This window comes from Lactuca virosa, chromosome 8 (assembly GCF_052849685.1).
Source record: "Lactuca virosa cultivar CGN04683 chromosome 8, Lactuca_virosa_CGN04683_v6, whole genome shotgun sequence".
Classification (NCBI taxonomy): domain Eukaryota; kingdom Viridiplantae; phylum Streptophyta; class Magnoliopsida; order Asterales; family Asteraceae; genus Lactuca; species Lactuca virosa.
Window position 1 is genome coordinate 248,124,102 of NC_136433.1, and position 16,723 is coordinate 248,140,824.

A 16,723-nucleotide genomic window follows, 5' to 3' on the forward strand; every position below is an offset into this window, starting at 1 on the left:
GCATATAGCCGTTCTAGAATCCAACAACCCAAATCGACATGTCTATCCTCTCACCGCTCCCGTAAGTAGTCCTTCAGTAGAATAATTAATAATATTTTTTTATTATAGGCTAAGGGATATACCTAAACCTAATAGAGTAGGCCCTAAACTATAGACGTGCTTTCCTAAGAAAGTACTAGTTCACTATAGTTAATAGCTCTGATACCAATCTGTCACACCTCGGCCGTCGGCGGAAACACCGGGTGGTGTAACGTCATTCCTCGTATCACAGTTATATAACATACCTTGAACAGTACTAAAGAAAATACATACCTTTATTGATAATTGAAAGTTACATAACTGTTTTTCTAGAACCTATTACATAATATCCGACTATAGCATACTTCTTAATGAACAGAAAGGTAATAGTAAAACTCCTCCTGTTCGAATACATACCAGCTTTTCAAGTTCCTGAAAACACATGCATTTTAAAATACGTCAACATAAAGTTGGTGAGTCCACAGGTTTTGACTCCATATGAAAATAATACATTTTCCAAGTTCAAAAGTATAGTTTTGAAAGTATCATTTTGACTCTCCAACATTTAGTATATATATATATTAGGTATAATAGTTTACTTATCAATTAAGTGTTATACCTAAACATTTCTTGACCCTAAGGTATAAGTAGGGGGAAACTTATACTTTAACATTAATACTTGTATACGACAAAGTATAATGTTTCGAACAATTTGCTACCATGAGCCTGTAACTGCTGCTACGACACAATACCTCTGATAAAACACACTCATGATTTCCATGAGAAATAATAGACTCATGATTTCCATGAGAAACAATACACTCATGATTTCCATGAGAACAACATCGTACGCTTCATCGACGCCGGAACAATAACAAGTAAAATGATAGTTCGTCACTTGCTTATGGTTGAGTGTAGCTAACAATCACAAGTGGGGTGGTCAACCCGTATACTAATTATACACGACTTCCTCGCTCACACGGGATTAACGGTTACAGCTCAGAGGATTTCCACTAAGATCCTTAATCTTAGTTGATGAATACAATTACTCATGTAGACTTCGACGGCTTCCTATAGCTCTAACAACAAAAGCATTTTCATGTCTAAAACCCTAAGTTACTAGACTATGCTTTTAAACATTACTCTTAACTTCATATATCATTTAGGCAGTATAACAGCTATAACTTGAAGTAAAACCAGGTTTTATCTTGACATAAAACCAATAATAACAACAACATATAACATATCAAGTTTTATCTTATCATAAAACTAACAATAACAACATATATCATACTAAGTTTTATCTTGACATAAAACCATTAATAGCAACATACTTTATAAATTAACATATAGAACTTCCGAATATAAGTTCGGAACTATATTGCACACAACATATATATTGAATCCTAAGTATAACTCAAGATCCACATTTGTATAATAACATGCTAATAAGTTGATAATAGTTGTATATATTCAAAATATTATATTTAGAACAACTATATCCCGGTTAATATAACTGTCTATGTTGATATCAATACACTATCATATAGACATAATATTATCATGTATACAATATTTAGCATGCGTTTTCCCCCGAAAATATTAGAAAGTGGGGCCGTGAAACTCACCCTAGTAGCGTGATTTTATGTAATCTAAGCAGAAACGGTCAGCGGTACGAGGTCGTTGGGGCTCGGGATGCAAAATGGCCTCCAAAAACGAGATAGAGAGAAGAGTTTAGGTGGAGAAGTGTTAAGGTCGAATTTGATATTTATAGGCTGATTTTTGGCCATTCACAACGTGAACCAAGCATGCTCACTTCGTGAGCTCGATCCTGCTCACTTCGTAGACCCGCCATTTGGTCCCTAGCTTCGGATGGTGTCCCTTTGACTCCTCACGGCATGAATCAATCCTTACTCACATCGTAAACTTTTGGTTTATCAGTTCGTAGACTTGCCATGCGCCTACTAGCTCCGAAATCTGGCCTTATGACTCCTCACCTCGTGAACATCTATGTTCACCTCGTGAGTTCAGTCAGATTAGGGTTTCTGACAACTGAATCTTCAGAAGGTCGTAACTTTCACATACGAACTCCATTTTTGACGTTCTTTATATGCACGCGTAGGTATTTACGAGTACTACAACTCTCTTTTAGACTCCAATAGCTAATTCTAAGTATATTTTAAATTCCTCTTATTATAGAGATTTATATTGTTCGGTTTATCATAACTTCTTCACACGAAGTTAGATTTAGACGTTTTCTATATCTTTGGAATCGTATGGACATATACTTTGAGTTGTATTATAAAGAAAGTTCATATTTGTATTAGAATTTATCATGAACTACATAGTAATATCATCACATTACTAATCACATTACATAATTGGCATAATTACATGTGATTGTTATTGACCTATTTTGACTAGTGTTACATAGTCCTTCACATAACACCCAATATGAAATAATAAGGCTAGGACCCAACAAACTATTTTATAACTTGGAAGAGGGATCCCGTAATCCAAGCTACAAAATATTTGAAGGTAGGTAAATGACGATTTACCAATTTCCACCATGAAAAAAAAAATAAATTATTAAGTTTTAATTGGATTGAAACTCCTAGATCTTTTGAGATTCATTAAACTTTCAATGGCATGTTTAAATCTCGATTGTGCCCTCTCAATTTTGTGACTGGGATGCCGAGGATCACAAACAAGGTGTGAATAACCATGCAAATTAACTTGGTACCCTTAACTTTATCACCTAATCGATGTGCCGGTTAACCACACGCGCTCCACCAATCTATGATAAACATTAAGTTACCCTTTGCCACACATTGTCAGTCCCATGTTAGTGTGCCGGTTAACCACACATGCTCCACTAACGACTTAACAAAGGTGCAAAGTGTAATTTCATGGGTTAGCACCATTTCACATTTTCCTAAGTAACTAAGATTGGAAATTTATAAGTGTTTAGTTACTTAGTTTTTATCATTATACTTTTAATGAAAGGAGAATTAGAGTCCCATCCTACCTGTTCGGCTAACGACCCTCCACCAATCAAGGAAGCGGTGGGTGAGAGTGGACACCCATTAAACTACCATTTTATAGGCAGTAACCTTATACCCCCTTAGAGACTGGCTTCGTGAATGAGGCCTACTAACGGTAAGATTGACTTTTATCTTATACATAAATATAATCATTAACCTTTAATATTATAATAGTATAAGGGTTGAATTTTAAACTTTTAAAATTCTAGGGGTTTTTTGGAATTGAAGTATTAGTGTGTGTGAGACTTTACAAATTCCAAAACTTGAGGGCAAGTTTTGAAACTTTTCAAAACTCTTCAATTTCATAACATATGAGTTTAATGTAGGTTTTAAAACTTTTAATGAAGAGACTGTTGAACATCCATAACTCGAGGACAAGTTATGGAGTTCATAAAGCTATTTATGAGGAACAAGACTCTTCAAATGTGTAACTTATGGTTTTAATGGCACTTTAACTAAAAGGACTTTTGGTTTTTCCATAACTTGAGGACGAGTTATGGAATCCATAAACAAACATCAAGATCATCAATTCAACTAACAAGCATGTCAATAAAAACTATGATCTAGATTAAACTCATATGAACAAGACAATTCAAATCAAACAATTTTCATGTAATTAGCCTGACCATTAAACTAATACAAAACATGAAACTTTTGACAATTATCTTTTGAATTGGATTAACATGATCATTACCACATCAAAAACAAGTTTATAAGTTCAAAAACAGCTTAGGGTAATGTTCCTAGTCCAATTCCAGCCAAAAAACTCGAAAATCTGCATTCTGGGAGACCAACTCGTCGAGTTCTTCAAGGAACTCGTCGAGTTCATGCTTTAACACATGAACTCGTCGAGTTTTTGGCTAGAACTTGTCGAGTTTTCAGTATGGGCAGATTCTTGGCTTTGAAAAATAAGTTGCAACAAGTATAATTGAAAACAGCCCTAGGCTCTGATACCACTGATGCGTTTTGAGCATTCTAACACTCCTAAGGTGTACATGCAACCATAAATACCTTGGATCTATGTTTTCTCTATTATACATGCAAACTTGAAGTTTCCAAGGTATTACCCTAACTAGCATATAATCATAGGTACTTGTATAACAAAATTAGATAGAATTACATACCTTTTTCTTGTGGTTGATTCCTTGGAGCTTTAATAGCTTAGCACCAATAATGTGAATGCCTCAAGTGGAATCACAAATCACTAAAACAACTTGGAAGAACTTGAGAGAATATGGAGCTCACTAAAATCGGCCACACCTTCATATCTCACACACTAGTGCCAATTTTATGAGCCAAGGACTCCTTTATATAGTATGCATGATTAGGGTAAACCCTAATACCCATGACTTTTCACATTACTTAGGATCCATGGCTTAAAATCTCCATGGACTATCCATGGACTTCCATGTAGGCTTAACCCATCCTAAATAATATTAGCCCATACTATATGAGTCCATATTTAACTAGTCTCTTTTTGATCACTAAATTAATTCCAAATTAATTCTTGATCAATACTAATTAAATAATATGATTTCATATTAATATATTAAAATTTATAATATATTAATAAATCATAAATATCCTTTTCTCATAAGTCTATCCATACAAATTGTTCTGGTGAAGTGCAACCCAAATGGACCATGTCGGGTCGGGTCAAGTACATATCAATTATAGTTATGGACTTAGACACTAATCCAACAATGTGTAGTGATTTGTTAGATCTGTATCCCGGTATGTAGGATGATGCTATGTGTAGTGATCTGTTAGATCTGTATCCTGGTATGTAGGATGATGCTATGTGTAGTGATATGTTAGATTTGTATCATGATAGATAGGATGTTGCCATGCTGTTATGATCTATTAGATCGGTATCCCGGTAGATAGGATGTTGTTATGCTTATTGAACTTTATGATTTGTGCTTGCCCGTTGATTGATTATATGTTTATGAGTTATGTATATGTCGACATGTGTATGATTGGGTTGAAGCGGACCTGCTTTGTGCTGAAGGCCAACCGACCCACGATGTCCCGGATAGACTGAAGGCCAATGGGGCATACCAGTCAGGCCGAAGGCCCGGAGAACGGTCCAGACAGGTTGAAGGCCCGGTGAGGCGGTCCAGACAAGCTGAAGGTTCTGAGAGCATACCAGATAGACTGTAGGCCGTAGGGGCGTTCCGGTCAGACTGAAGGCTCTGTGGGCGTACCAGATAGTTTGTAGGCCGGTGGGGAGTTTCAGTCATGCTGAAGGCTATGTATGCATGCTGTTATTTGTATATGTTATCTGTTTGGGTGTTGGTACTTTGAGGGAACTTATTAAGCTTCGTTCTTACAGTTTTGGTTATGGTTTCAGGTACCTCAATAGACTGTGACAAGGTGAAGGCATGACCCTTAAACATCCTCGCGTTTTGGACTTATGATTTCTGGGAAACTCTGATAATGTGAACGTTTTGGAAACTATGATGAAAGAGATTCTGATTTTTAAATAATGTTTTAGGAACAATGTAACGACCATAAAACTCGAACCAATTTAAAACATTTTATTTCATTTCAAAACCATTAGGTTCATACATCTTGTTTTCAAAATAGTTTAAACATCAGAGTATCCCCATAACCACATCACATAAATCATAAAACTTGAGGAGCGGTACGATCACGCCTTCGCCTTGCCACGATCTCCTGAAGTACCTGAAACAATAAACTGCAACTGTAAGCCCGAAAGCTTAGTGAGTTCCCCCAAAGTACCCATACACATATAAACATACATACAACAAAGAACAACATGCAATGGGTCCAATCAACCTTCCGGTTGGAATACCCCTGGCCCTCAACATTTGGGTTGGAATGCCAACATACTACGAGCCCAATCATCCTACCGGGATGGAATACTCTCGGCCCACAACCATCGGGTTGGAATGCCCATACACCTATACATACTACTACAACTACTATGGGTCCAATCATCTCGCAAGATGGAATACCCCAGGCCCCTCAACCATCGGGTTGGAATGCCAATCTACTATGAGTCCAATCATCCTACCTGGATGGAATACTCCTGGCCCACAACCATCAGGTTGGAATGCCCCACCTCCTATCATACAATAACAACTACCATGGGCCCAATCATCCCTCGGGATGGAATACCCCAGGCCCCTCAACCATCGGGTTGGAATGCCAACCTACTATGAGTCCAATCATCCTATCTGGATGGAATACTCCTAGCCCACAACCATCGGGTTGGAATGCCCCTATACTAGCAACATGTATACATAACAGGCAACCACATAACATTCTACAGAATCAACATACTAGGGCCCTATCATCCTACCGGGATGGAATACCCTCTGCTACGGCTCAACATGCATATCCCACGGGTAACCTCCTACCAGCGTACATAAGGCAATACCAACTACAGGTCTATACTCATAACCACTACCCAACTACCAGGGTGCTGATCCAACAGAACTAGCCATCACTTAACTATCCTATCCTCTAGGATACTAAGCTAACAAAGCATATCCTCATATCATTATCCTATCTACCAGGATACTAGCAAGCATATCTTCACAAAACATAACAAGCTCTAAACAACAATTCAAAGGGTCGGCCTTGGTGCCTTAGACCCTTGAGTACAGTGAGGATAACTCACCTGAAACGAAGAACCGAACCACGAAAGTACACACCCGAAGCACTTCTCCAAACTCCAACACCTATTGCCATCAATGGACCATTGACATAAATAACCAATTTACCAGAATACCCTCGGGGTCAAAGTCAAAGTCCTGGCCAAAGTCATCCTTCCTGACTGACTCTACTCGCCGAGTCAACCCGTTGACTCGTCGAGTCCTTATACTCTGAAAACTCTTAGAACACGACTCAACTCGCCAAGTCACCCCAAGACTCGTCGAGTCCAACGATCTCCGAGTCCCATCCTACTCAACTCACAGAGTCACCTCCTGACTCACTGCTTCGAGGCTTAACCAGAAGAGATTGGGGTTCTGCGACCAGACTCGCCGAGTCCAAGGCAATCCTCAACAGACTCGTCGTGTTGTTCTTCCAACTCGCCGAGTCCATGCTTATGTTCATACAACTCGCCGAGTACACCCATGTGACTCGCCGAGTCTCTCCAGTTCTCAATCCATACACTGGCTTTTCGAGCCATGCAGGGGCTCCAATCCATAGATCCACTCTTCTATAGTATAACCCTCACGTAAAGTAGCAAACTTTACGTGAAACCAAGGAGCTATAGGCCCAAAACACTCTAGGGCTAGGGTTTATGACAAAGGGGCATCACCAACAACTCATTGACATAAGCTTTATGACATTCTGGACCATTACAAGCCTAGATCTAAGGTAGCAACCTCAGATCTAAACTCCAACCTCGAAATAACTCTCAATCATACCAAAAATGCCCCAAATCTCATACATAAGATAGATCTAATTGCAATAGAGCCAAAACATCAGCTTATTACCTCAAGGACGACCTCCCACTGAAGAATAGTCCAAATCTCTGCAAATCCCCTTGATCCAAGCTTCTTGATCTTCAAGATCTCTTCACCAAAACCACTTATCTAGGCTCCAATTTGCTTCCAAGGGCTCTCACTCACGATTTAGGGTTTCTGGATCTCAAAAGGGTAGTAAAGAGGCTAAGGGAGGGATATAATGTTCTTTATATAGGGCACAACCCTCGGGATTAGGGTTTTTCTCTCTTCAGCACCAACTCGTCGAGTCCTAGCCTCCGACTCGGCGAGTTGGCCACTTAAACCGTGACCGAATCCCGCTCCGACTTGGCGAGTAAGCAGGCCTACTCGTCGAGTCCCTTTCCTTAATTTACACTTTAAGCCCTTCAATAATACCTTTGGAATTTGGGATGTTACAAACATCGGTTTTCGTAAATATTTCTATAGAAAAAATATTGTTTTGAAAAGTTTAAATTTTTTGAAATTTTTTGGATGTTACACCAAAGGCCCTAAGCCTTATGATGACCGATCTTCGGTTCACATCCTCGAATTAGGAATCGATTCAGAACAGGGTGTTACACTCTTTTTCTTTTTTCTTGTTGAAATCTTGATGAATATTGATCATATGTTGTTGAAATCTTACTAAAAATTTTTGTTTTACCTTTTTTTTCGTTTTTTTTGTTTATTCTTGCTGAATTATTTTTTTCGTTGTTTTTATATTGAATAATGTTAATTTCTTGCTGAAAAATATTATTTTTTACTGAAATATCATTATTTTTTGCTGAAATATCATAAAATATTGCTGAAATGTTATACATTATTAAATTTTCGGAATTAAAAAACTATTTTCGGTATATAAAATCAGTTAATGTTAATTTTTTTAATATCTGCAGCAACATGCAGATGTTAAAAAACAAAGACGCTTCTTATTACAGTCAGCAGCCGTTTAGTCCACTTCTTCTGCTACATAAAGTTGCAGAGTTGTTCTGCAGACTTAATGAATTTTTGCTTAAAAAATCAAACAACACCTAAAAAAAATAATTGTTTAAGGGTATTTTTGGTAATAGAATGCACCCCACTTCTTACTAGTTGGCAAGGGTTCGCTAGTGGACGTGTTGAATGACAGCATATCCATTTTTCTCTTTGAGTTGTTGAATTACCTTCGTGACCTTAATGGACAAAAAAATTTCAAGCTTCATCCATGGTTATTTGTTCACCGTTTTTTGATGAACACGAATTCACTTTTTATTTTTTATGGTAGGGCATCCGGTCATGGTGATTGTGGAAAGGAAGTGGTGGGTGAAATTTTTAAATCTGATTTAACTTTTTGAATGATAATTTAAATTGAAAATAATAATAACAATAAAATAAGGGTAAAATAGTAATTTAGAATCATGAAAGAAAATAAAACTATGCGACTAACCACTCATTAAATACAACCATAAGGTTAAGGGAAGTGATAACACTCATAGCATCTTGTCACATCAGCTTTTTGAATGCCACCTCATTTTGCTCTATTTAGCATCTAATATTAGCATGGTAGGGAGTGGTAACACTCCTAGCACTCCCTTTTTTTATTTTTTTTTAATTTAATCAAATTACTTTATTTTAATACATAAAATTTTTTAGGTACAACTATTAATCAAATTTTATGTTTTTAAACCACCAACAAGTAATATAATATAAATCAATTACATGAAAATAAGTATAATATTTAAGTGCAGGGTCTTTTTGGTAATTTCAGAAACTTGATTTGTAAGAGAAATTAAGATGGGGTGTGATGTGTAAATATGAGATTTGTGGAGGTCTATTTCTATCAAATTCAGATATTCTAATCTTCTTCCTCCCTGGAACTAATTGCAGCGACAAACTCACCCATTTTCCATTTTCGAGCTAAAAAATTGCGATTTTTCCCCAAAGCAAGTGAATAACTCAAAGTTTGTGGAGAGGAGATTGAGGGAGGCAACAGCGAAGGTGAATCACGAAAAAAAATAATAGAAAAAGGAAAGAGCTAATCAGATTTAAGCTCTTCATTCTCTCTTATGTCGTTAGCTTCCTGACGAGTTCTTCCTGGCGTGTCCTTTAGCGAGCCGGTGGGGATGGAATAGCATCTAATAGCGAAACTTTTGGCGAGAGGGGTGGCGAGGCCACTCCCTCAAGCCTAAGGATAAAAAAAACAAAATTCATAGACAAATCCCATCATTTTATCATTTTTTATTTTATATAGCTAGTTGTGAGACCCATATATTATATGAGTTAATTTAAAAAAAATAATAAATATAAATGTCAAAATATTTGAGAACTTTGAGTTTATAAAAAAATAAGAAAAATAATGAATTATTATAATTGAAATGTTTTTATCATTTAAATTTTAAAATATAATTTAAATAAAAAAAATTAATGAATGAGTTTTAAAAACAACAAGTCTGAACCATTTAGACCATCTCCAACTCACCCCCATTTTTTCCTCCAAAAATAGAATAAAAAATGGGGTAAATAGTGTTTCATCTCCAACCCCACTCCATTTTTTACCCCATTTTTAACCCCAAAAAGTATATTCCAAGTATATTCTATTATTCAAACTTAGATAGATTATCAAACACACCCCTCTACTAATTTAGTTTTAACAAATATATAATCTATATTTTTTCATTACATTAATATTAAATAAACAATATTATATTTATAATACACTTATAAATAAATATTATACATGCATTTATAAAAATATTACACATACACACTTTTAAATAAATATTATACATATATTTATATAAATATTAGACATACACACTTTTAAATAAATATTATACATGCATAGATAACATATTTATGCGTTGGAATAAATTTCCCACAAATGATCAACTAACGCATCTGTTAACTACATGTTTATTAGTATATGATATCGTGTTTGTAAGATATATAATTTAACTAAGCTTTTGTAAATACGTTATAGTGTTTCATGATTTTAATATGCATTTCATTTTTTATATGAATTCGACAAATAAAAATAAATTTTATATTTATGATTAATTAATATAATTTATTATATTTCATAATATTATAAATATTAAATATTATATTTAAATTAAATCTAATAGATAAAATAAACTAGAAATGTATAAATATATAAAATCAGGGACTAAACCCGACAACTGAAACTTCATCCCCATATTTGGAGATATGAATAGTATCATCCCATATATGGGGTGATACTATTCATATATCCAAATATGGGGGAGAAATGGGGTAGGGTTGGAGAAGAAGGGGGGGGGGGGGGGGGGGGAAATGGAGGAAAAAATGGCATTTGGGGTGGGTTGGAGACGCTCTTAGATAGCCGTGAAAGACCCATTTTACCCTTGAGGCCTTGACCTCTTCACTTTTCCATTGACTATGACCTCTTCAAAGCAACCACCCTCATCATCAGCGCCTCCTCTCCGGTGTGTCACCCTCACATCGACGCTTCCCCTCCAGCGACTGTGGGTGTGTACAAGAGAGAACTCCAAGAACTGAAGATGCCGCGTAAGACCTTCATGGGTTCATTTTCCCAATTAGGTCTATAAGAGTTCTAATTTTGATTGTGATAATTCGCATTTCAGGTTGCCGCTGCAAAAACAGTTGTGATAATTCGCATCTCTTGTGTCTAATTTGAACTCGCTTCTTTTTTACTGCCTCATTGATGATAATTTCATTTGCATCACTTGTATTGATGATTATTCAAAAGCAGTTACTTCTTTCAAGTGCATTTTGGTTTAGAAATTTAGCAAATTAATACCAACATTGTTCCATTCCTACTACTTGTTATGAAGTTCAGTGTTTCTATGAGAACTCTGAAGTTGACTCTTAACGTTCTTTTAACATCAAAACTCGAGGTTCATACAAAATTTAATACGCAATTTTGAAATTTATACCAAATATCAAAAGGATGAACAGTGGATAACTTGATTTGATTTATGGAAGACACCAGTGTCTTAGTCTCGTGAAAGACACCATTTTTGCTTTTAGTTTTTGCTGTTAACTGCCAGGTTCGTCGGAGACACCATTTCGATCACAATACAGTAAATTTAACCCAAAAAGTAGAACCAATTGCAATTTTATGGCTCAATCTTTTAGGTTCATTTGTGCTTCATGATATGTTCTTGATTTGCTCAATCTTTGTGACTTGATGATTAATTATCTGGAGTATCTTCTACTAGGAAAAGGACTTTGAAACACTGGTTACTACTCAGTACACATGTAAATGCTAAAATCTTTCAGAACTTCATATATTTTTAAACAATCTTTGCTTGTCATAATGTCCCCTTGGTCAAGGTATTGCCAATGCTATTTGTCTACTACTTGCCAAAAAGCATCTAGCTGCCAGATACAATAAACCCCATGCCAAGATCGTCGACCACTACACGTAAGATTTCAAATCTCTTTTCAGTTATCATAAAAATTCAATCTTTTTTACAAAATATTTCTTTTTTTATTCAGATATTATATTCTTGGAGATGGTTGCCAAATGGAAGGGATTGTAAATGAAGCATGTTCACAAGTTGATTGCCTTTTATGATGATAACCACATCTTGATTATTAACTGAAGCTTGATTGGGTTTGATTTGGAAGTTTGATCCTTGTTTGTGAATTTGCTATAGAAAGAGTAGATATTAACCCTGATTTGATTGCAATAACTTTGTATTCTCTTCCTTTTGATGAAAAATGCTTATATATCATTAGATTTTAGAACCCGTCAACTTCACAACTTGTTGGATAGAAAGGTAAAAGTGTCACTTTTATTTTTCAGCACAACAATTTAGAGGTCTAACCAAACAATATATTTTCATTCGTTATTCATTCAGAGCCTCTAAATCATTCGGGCCTATCATTCAGAGGTTGTCAAACAACCCTTTAGTTTATACTCTTTTAGCATAAAAATTATGTATTTTTGTTATTTATATGTTTCTAGTAGTATCCAATATTAATATCAACCAAGAAGATATTAAAAATTGTTATACGTCAGTAGATTCTCTTTATATTCTAAATTTATAAGTTTGTGTAATGTAATAAAGGTATAAACTATTATTGGAAATGGAATGAAGAAAAAAAATATAGATTTAAAAATGAAACCATGAAAATTTTTCAAATGAAAATTAGTATGTAGTTTCTGGATTGGTGGGACCATAATCCCAGCAGATAAGAGCTAACCAATTTTTACAAAGAAAATTCAAAGGGTCCTAATAATCTACAAACCTTGCAAAACTCCTCTCACCTGTTTAGCTTAATTCAAAACTTCAATACAGAATACAACTGTTCTTAAAGAGAGGAAGAAACAAGATGTCATATGCACATGTCCAGATGTTCATGGAAAAGTTGAAGCAGCTGATGTACTGCAATGATATTCCAGTTATCAACAACCCAACAATCATATGTGAAAGGCCTCAATTCCAACTTCTTTATGAAGAGCTTGACTCCATGATCCAAACCCTTTTCAACCACGAACACCAAGATCTACACAACTTTGAAGAAGTCATAAAACTGAAGAAAAGATTCAAAGCTGCAGCTGAAGAGGCAGAAGATATTGTTGATATTTTTCTATCTGCTGTCCACTGTAGAAATAACAGATATTTCCCTAGATCTGATGTCTTTCAGCCCTCTCTCCACCTTGAGGTTGTTATGAGATCAATCAGTTCTATCAAGATGGAATCCATGACTACCCACATCGATAACATGAAGATGGACTCTTCTCTGAAAACTGACACACTGAAAATGCAATCTGCTGGAACTTCCCACAATAGAAATTCAAGGGGTTCGAAGAAATTATTGAAAAAAGTCGTTGTGGGGTTTGATCGTGATGCTGAGATAATACGGGACAAACTTGCTGAAGATCGAAAGCAGCTGAATGTGGTATCTATTGTTGGTATGGGTGGAATAGGTAAGACTACCCTTGCTAACAAAGTCTTCACTGATCCTTTTGTTGTTTATCATTTTCATGTCCGTGGATGGGTCACTGTTTCACAGACATATGACAAGCGGGATCTGTTGATTCAAGTTCTGTCATCCATAGATGATCAATTAGAGCTTAAGAAAGCATCGTACTCTCAACTTCATGAAATGCTGCACAGGAGCCTATACTGTCAGAGATATTTGATTGTCATTGATGATATCTGGAGTAAAGAGGCATGGGATAAGTTGAAGTTGTTTTTCCCTGATCATAACACTGGAAGTCGAATTCTGCTTACTAGTCGTCTCACAGAAGTTGCTGCACATGCAAAATCACATGGACTCATTCATCATTTACAACATTTGACAGAAGAAGAAAGTTGGAAGTTGCTGTGTGAGAAGGTGTTCCAAGGAGATGAATGTCCCAAATGGTTGATTGATCCTGGAATGCAAATTGCAAGAAACTGTCACGGATTGCCTCTTTCTGTGGTTGTGATGGCAGGAGTTCTAGCAAAAGAAGCAAGGAATAAAGATTTGTGGGTAAAAATTTCTTGCAGTGTCCAATTGTACATTGCTAGTGACGAGAAAGGATGTTTGGAAACAATAGCATTAAGTTACGACCATCTGCCTCTTCACTTGAGAGACTGCTTTCTCTATCTGGGAGGGTTTCCAGAAGACCACAGGTTCTATTCACCAGAGTTGCTTTGGTTATGGATGGCTGAGGGATTTATACAAGAAGATGGTAGTCGAAGATTGAAGGAAATTGCAAACGGTTACCTGACGGATCTAGTTGACAGAAATCTTCTAATTGTAGAAAGAAGGTATGCTACGGGTGATGTCAGTGATTGTAAAGTCCATGATCTTGTGAGGCAGGTATGTGTGAAAAAGGGAAAAGAGGAAAGATTCTTCCTGAAAATAGACTTCCCACCATCTAAACATCATCTCTATGAGGTAATTATCACACATAAGCAACGCCGTGTGTTTACAAATCAAGATATCGACATTATGAGTTTGTCTTATCCGCCCGCCCCAAGTATACGATCGCTTGTGTGCTATCAAAGGGAAACAACCTTAATCGACAATATCTCAAAGTTTTTCCATTCCTTTGCACTTCTTAGGGTGTTAAATCTAGAAAAATGTGAATCGAATGATTTTTTACCCGGTTTAGCATTACTAGTTCACTTAAGGCACCTTGACATTTGGCTGTCATCATTCCCATCATCAATATGCAATTTATGGAACCTTCAAACCCTCATTGTTAGAACAAGTTCTAGTTCTATGGTTTTACCTAGTAACATATCAGATTTGGTGAATCTGAGGCATTTAGTCTGTAACGCAGATCTTTATCTTCCTTCTATTGAAAAACCGATGAAATTGGAAGCTATTTCGAATGTGGAGTTGGGAGATGGGGTAGATAATTTTCAGAAATGTTTTCCCAGGATCAGGGATCTTTCAACTACTCTTTACTCTGATGAGGAAAATGACTTTGAAGTACTCCATCACCTTCAACTATTGATTTTAATTGGGCCCGGTTACAGCAGAAGGAGATCAGTTGAGGGAGAATTTCTGAGAGGTGAACCAAACCTGGGAAAATATCACATTAGGTTCCCTGCAACACTGAAACAACTTGAAGTTATAAGGTGTGGTCTACCGTGGAGCGACATGTCGATCATTCAATCGTTACCTAATCTTGAGGCTCTTATAATAAAAGACAATGGCTTTGAGGGAATCCTGTGGGGGGAAACAGATGAGGAGCAGTTTCAAAAACTAAAATTCTTAAGACTTGAAGAGTTAAATATCAAACAATGGGAAGCCTCAAGTATCAACTTTCCATGTCTTGAACAATTAGAGGTGGTGAATTGCGTTGATCTTGAAGAGATATCCCTTGAATTAAGGGACATCTCAACGCTTAATTATATTGACGTTTTAAATTGTGGTGCTTCTCTTCTGGAATCCCTTCAAAAAACACGACAGGAGCAAGATGATGCGGGAAACTATGAACTGAAGATCTTTGTTGATGGAAGTTATATGCCCTCCTGTGAACCCAATCATGACGATTAATACATTTTAGTCGGAGTCACAACTGACACCATGAATGTTTAGTACATAACTTGTTGGTCTGTTTGCTACCTAGTACAGTGTATGTTGGTATTCTTTACCCAAAATATGGTATTGTTCAATTTGAGTTTTTCTCTTATCTGGTTGAATCTTTGTTTTTAGTCAAGTCTTTCTTAGTTGAGCTAGTAGTGAAAGAATAAGGCAACTTGGCATTATTTGTCTTGTATGACAGAAAAAATCTACTCCAACACTCTGAATTAAACATCCCTTGGGAGCAAATGTTTCAGTTAGTTGTGAGTTTATTAATGTTGACTGCGTTCTTCCTTCCATCATATGGACCATGGATGACTTTTGCTCTTGTGTTGAGAAACATGGCCTCAAAGCAAGATAGTTTTTTTTTTTCTTTCTAAATATTGAATGCAACTCTTTGATATGCAGAAACAAGATGCCATATAATGGAAATTCATTTCAACACTTTTTAAATGAGTTAAATTCTTGATTCAAAACATAAAGTAGACAACTATATAAACCGTGTAAAAAATCATTCGATAGTATTTTGGTTTATATATTTTGGTTTGTGCAGTGCCAAATAGCCTCTTTTTACCCAGCACGGGTGTTTTTGGATCCGTTTTGATAGTGTTTCGGTTTATTCGATTTTTTAAAAATATATAAACCAAAATACACGTAAGTTGGTTTAATTAGTTTCGATTATACGGTTCGGTTAGCCGATTAAACCATTTATAACAGGGTTGTGGAATAAACCAAAATACAGAAAAATTGCAACCCTAGTTTAGCATTAAAAACACATGCATTCTAGAAAATTTGTGAAGTAAAATTTGACTTACAGTTTTTACATTTTACTAAATGTTTTAACATTTAAGAAATTGCAAAGTAACCCAAAAACCGAATAACCCCAACCAAATATAAATATTAATCTAATTGCTTATTCGGTGCATGTGAAATACTAAAAAATTAACTAAAACCGAAATGAAATCACCCAAAAACTGAATCGCCCCAACCAAGTAACCCAAGCCTTATTTAGGTTAGGCGAGTTATTGGGTTTTGTTTTATTATGACACCCCTATAAAACATGAGAATTGGTATTCATTTCTTCTAAATCAAAACTGACCCTTTGAATGTTTAGTATATGCATTATTTAAGCATGCTAAAATACAGCTTAGAGCACTCGCAACATTTATTAAGAGGTTCATAAGCAACTAC

General features: G+C 35.9%; 1 protein-coding gene and 1 long non-coding RNA gene across 2 annotated transcripts; both read left to right on the forward strand.

Annotated features, from left to right (window-relative positions):
- The first annotated feature begins 10,897 nt into the window (after nt 1-10,897).
- On the forward strand, nt 10,898-12,251 carry LOC145133936 (uncharacterized). The gene is made up of 3 exons (XR_013718832.1): nt 10,898-11,044; nt 11,122-11,924; nt 11,999-12,251. It is a non-coding gene; the product is annotated as an uncharacterized LOC145133936 (long non-coding RNA).
- Nucleotides 12,252-12,747: 496 nt separating this feature from the next.
- Nucleotides 12,748-15,688, forward strand: LOC145132782 (putative late blight resistance protein homolog R1A-3). The gene has a single exon (XM_079067682.1). It carries the CDS (start codon nt 12,839-12,841, stop codon nt 15,503-15,505), a length of 2,667 nt encoding a protein of 888 aa, XP_078923808.1. The 5' UTR covers nt 12,748-12,838; the 3' UTR covers nt 15,506-15,688.
- Nucleotides 15,689-16,723: the final 1,035 nt, after the last annotated feature.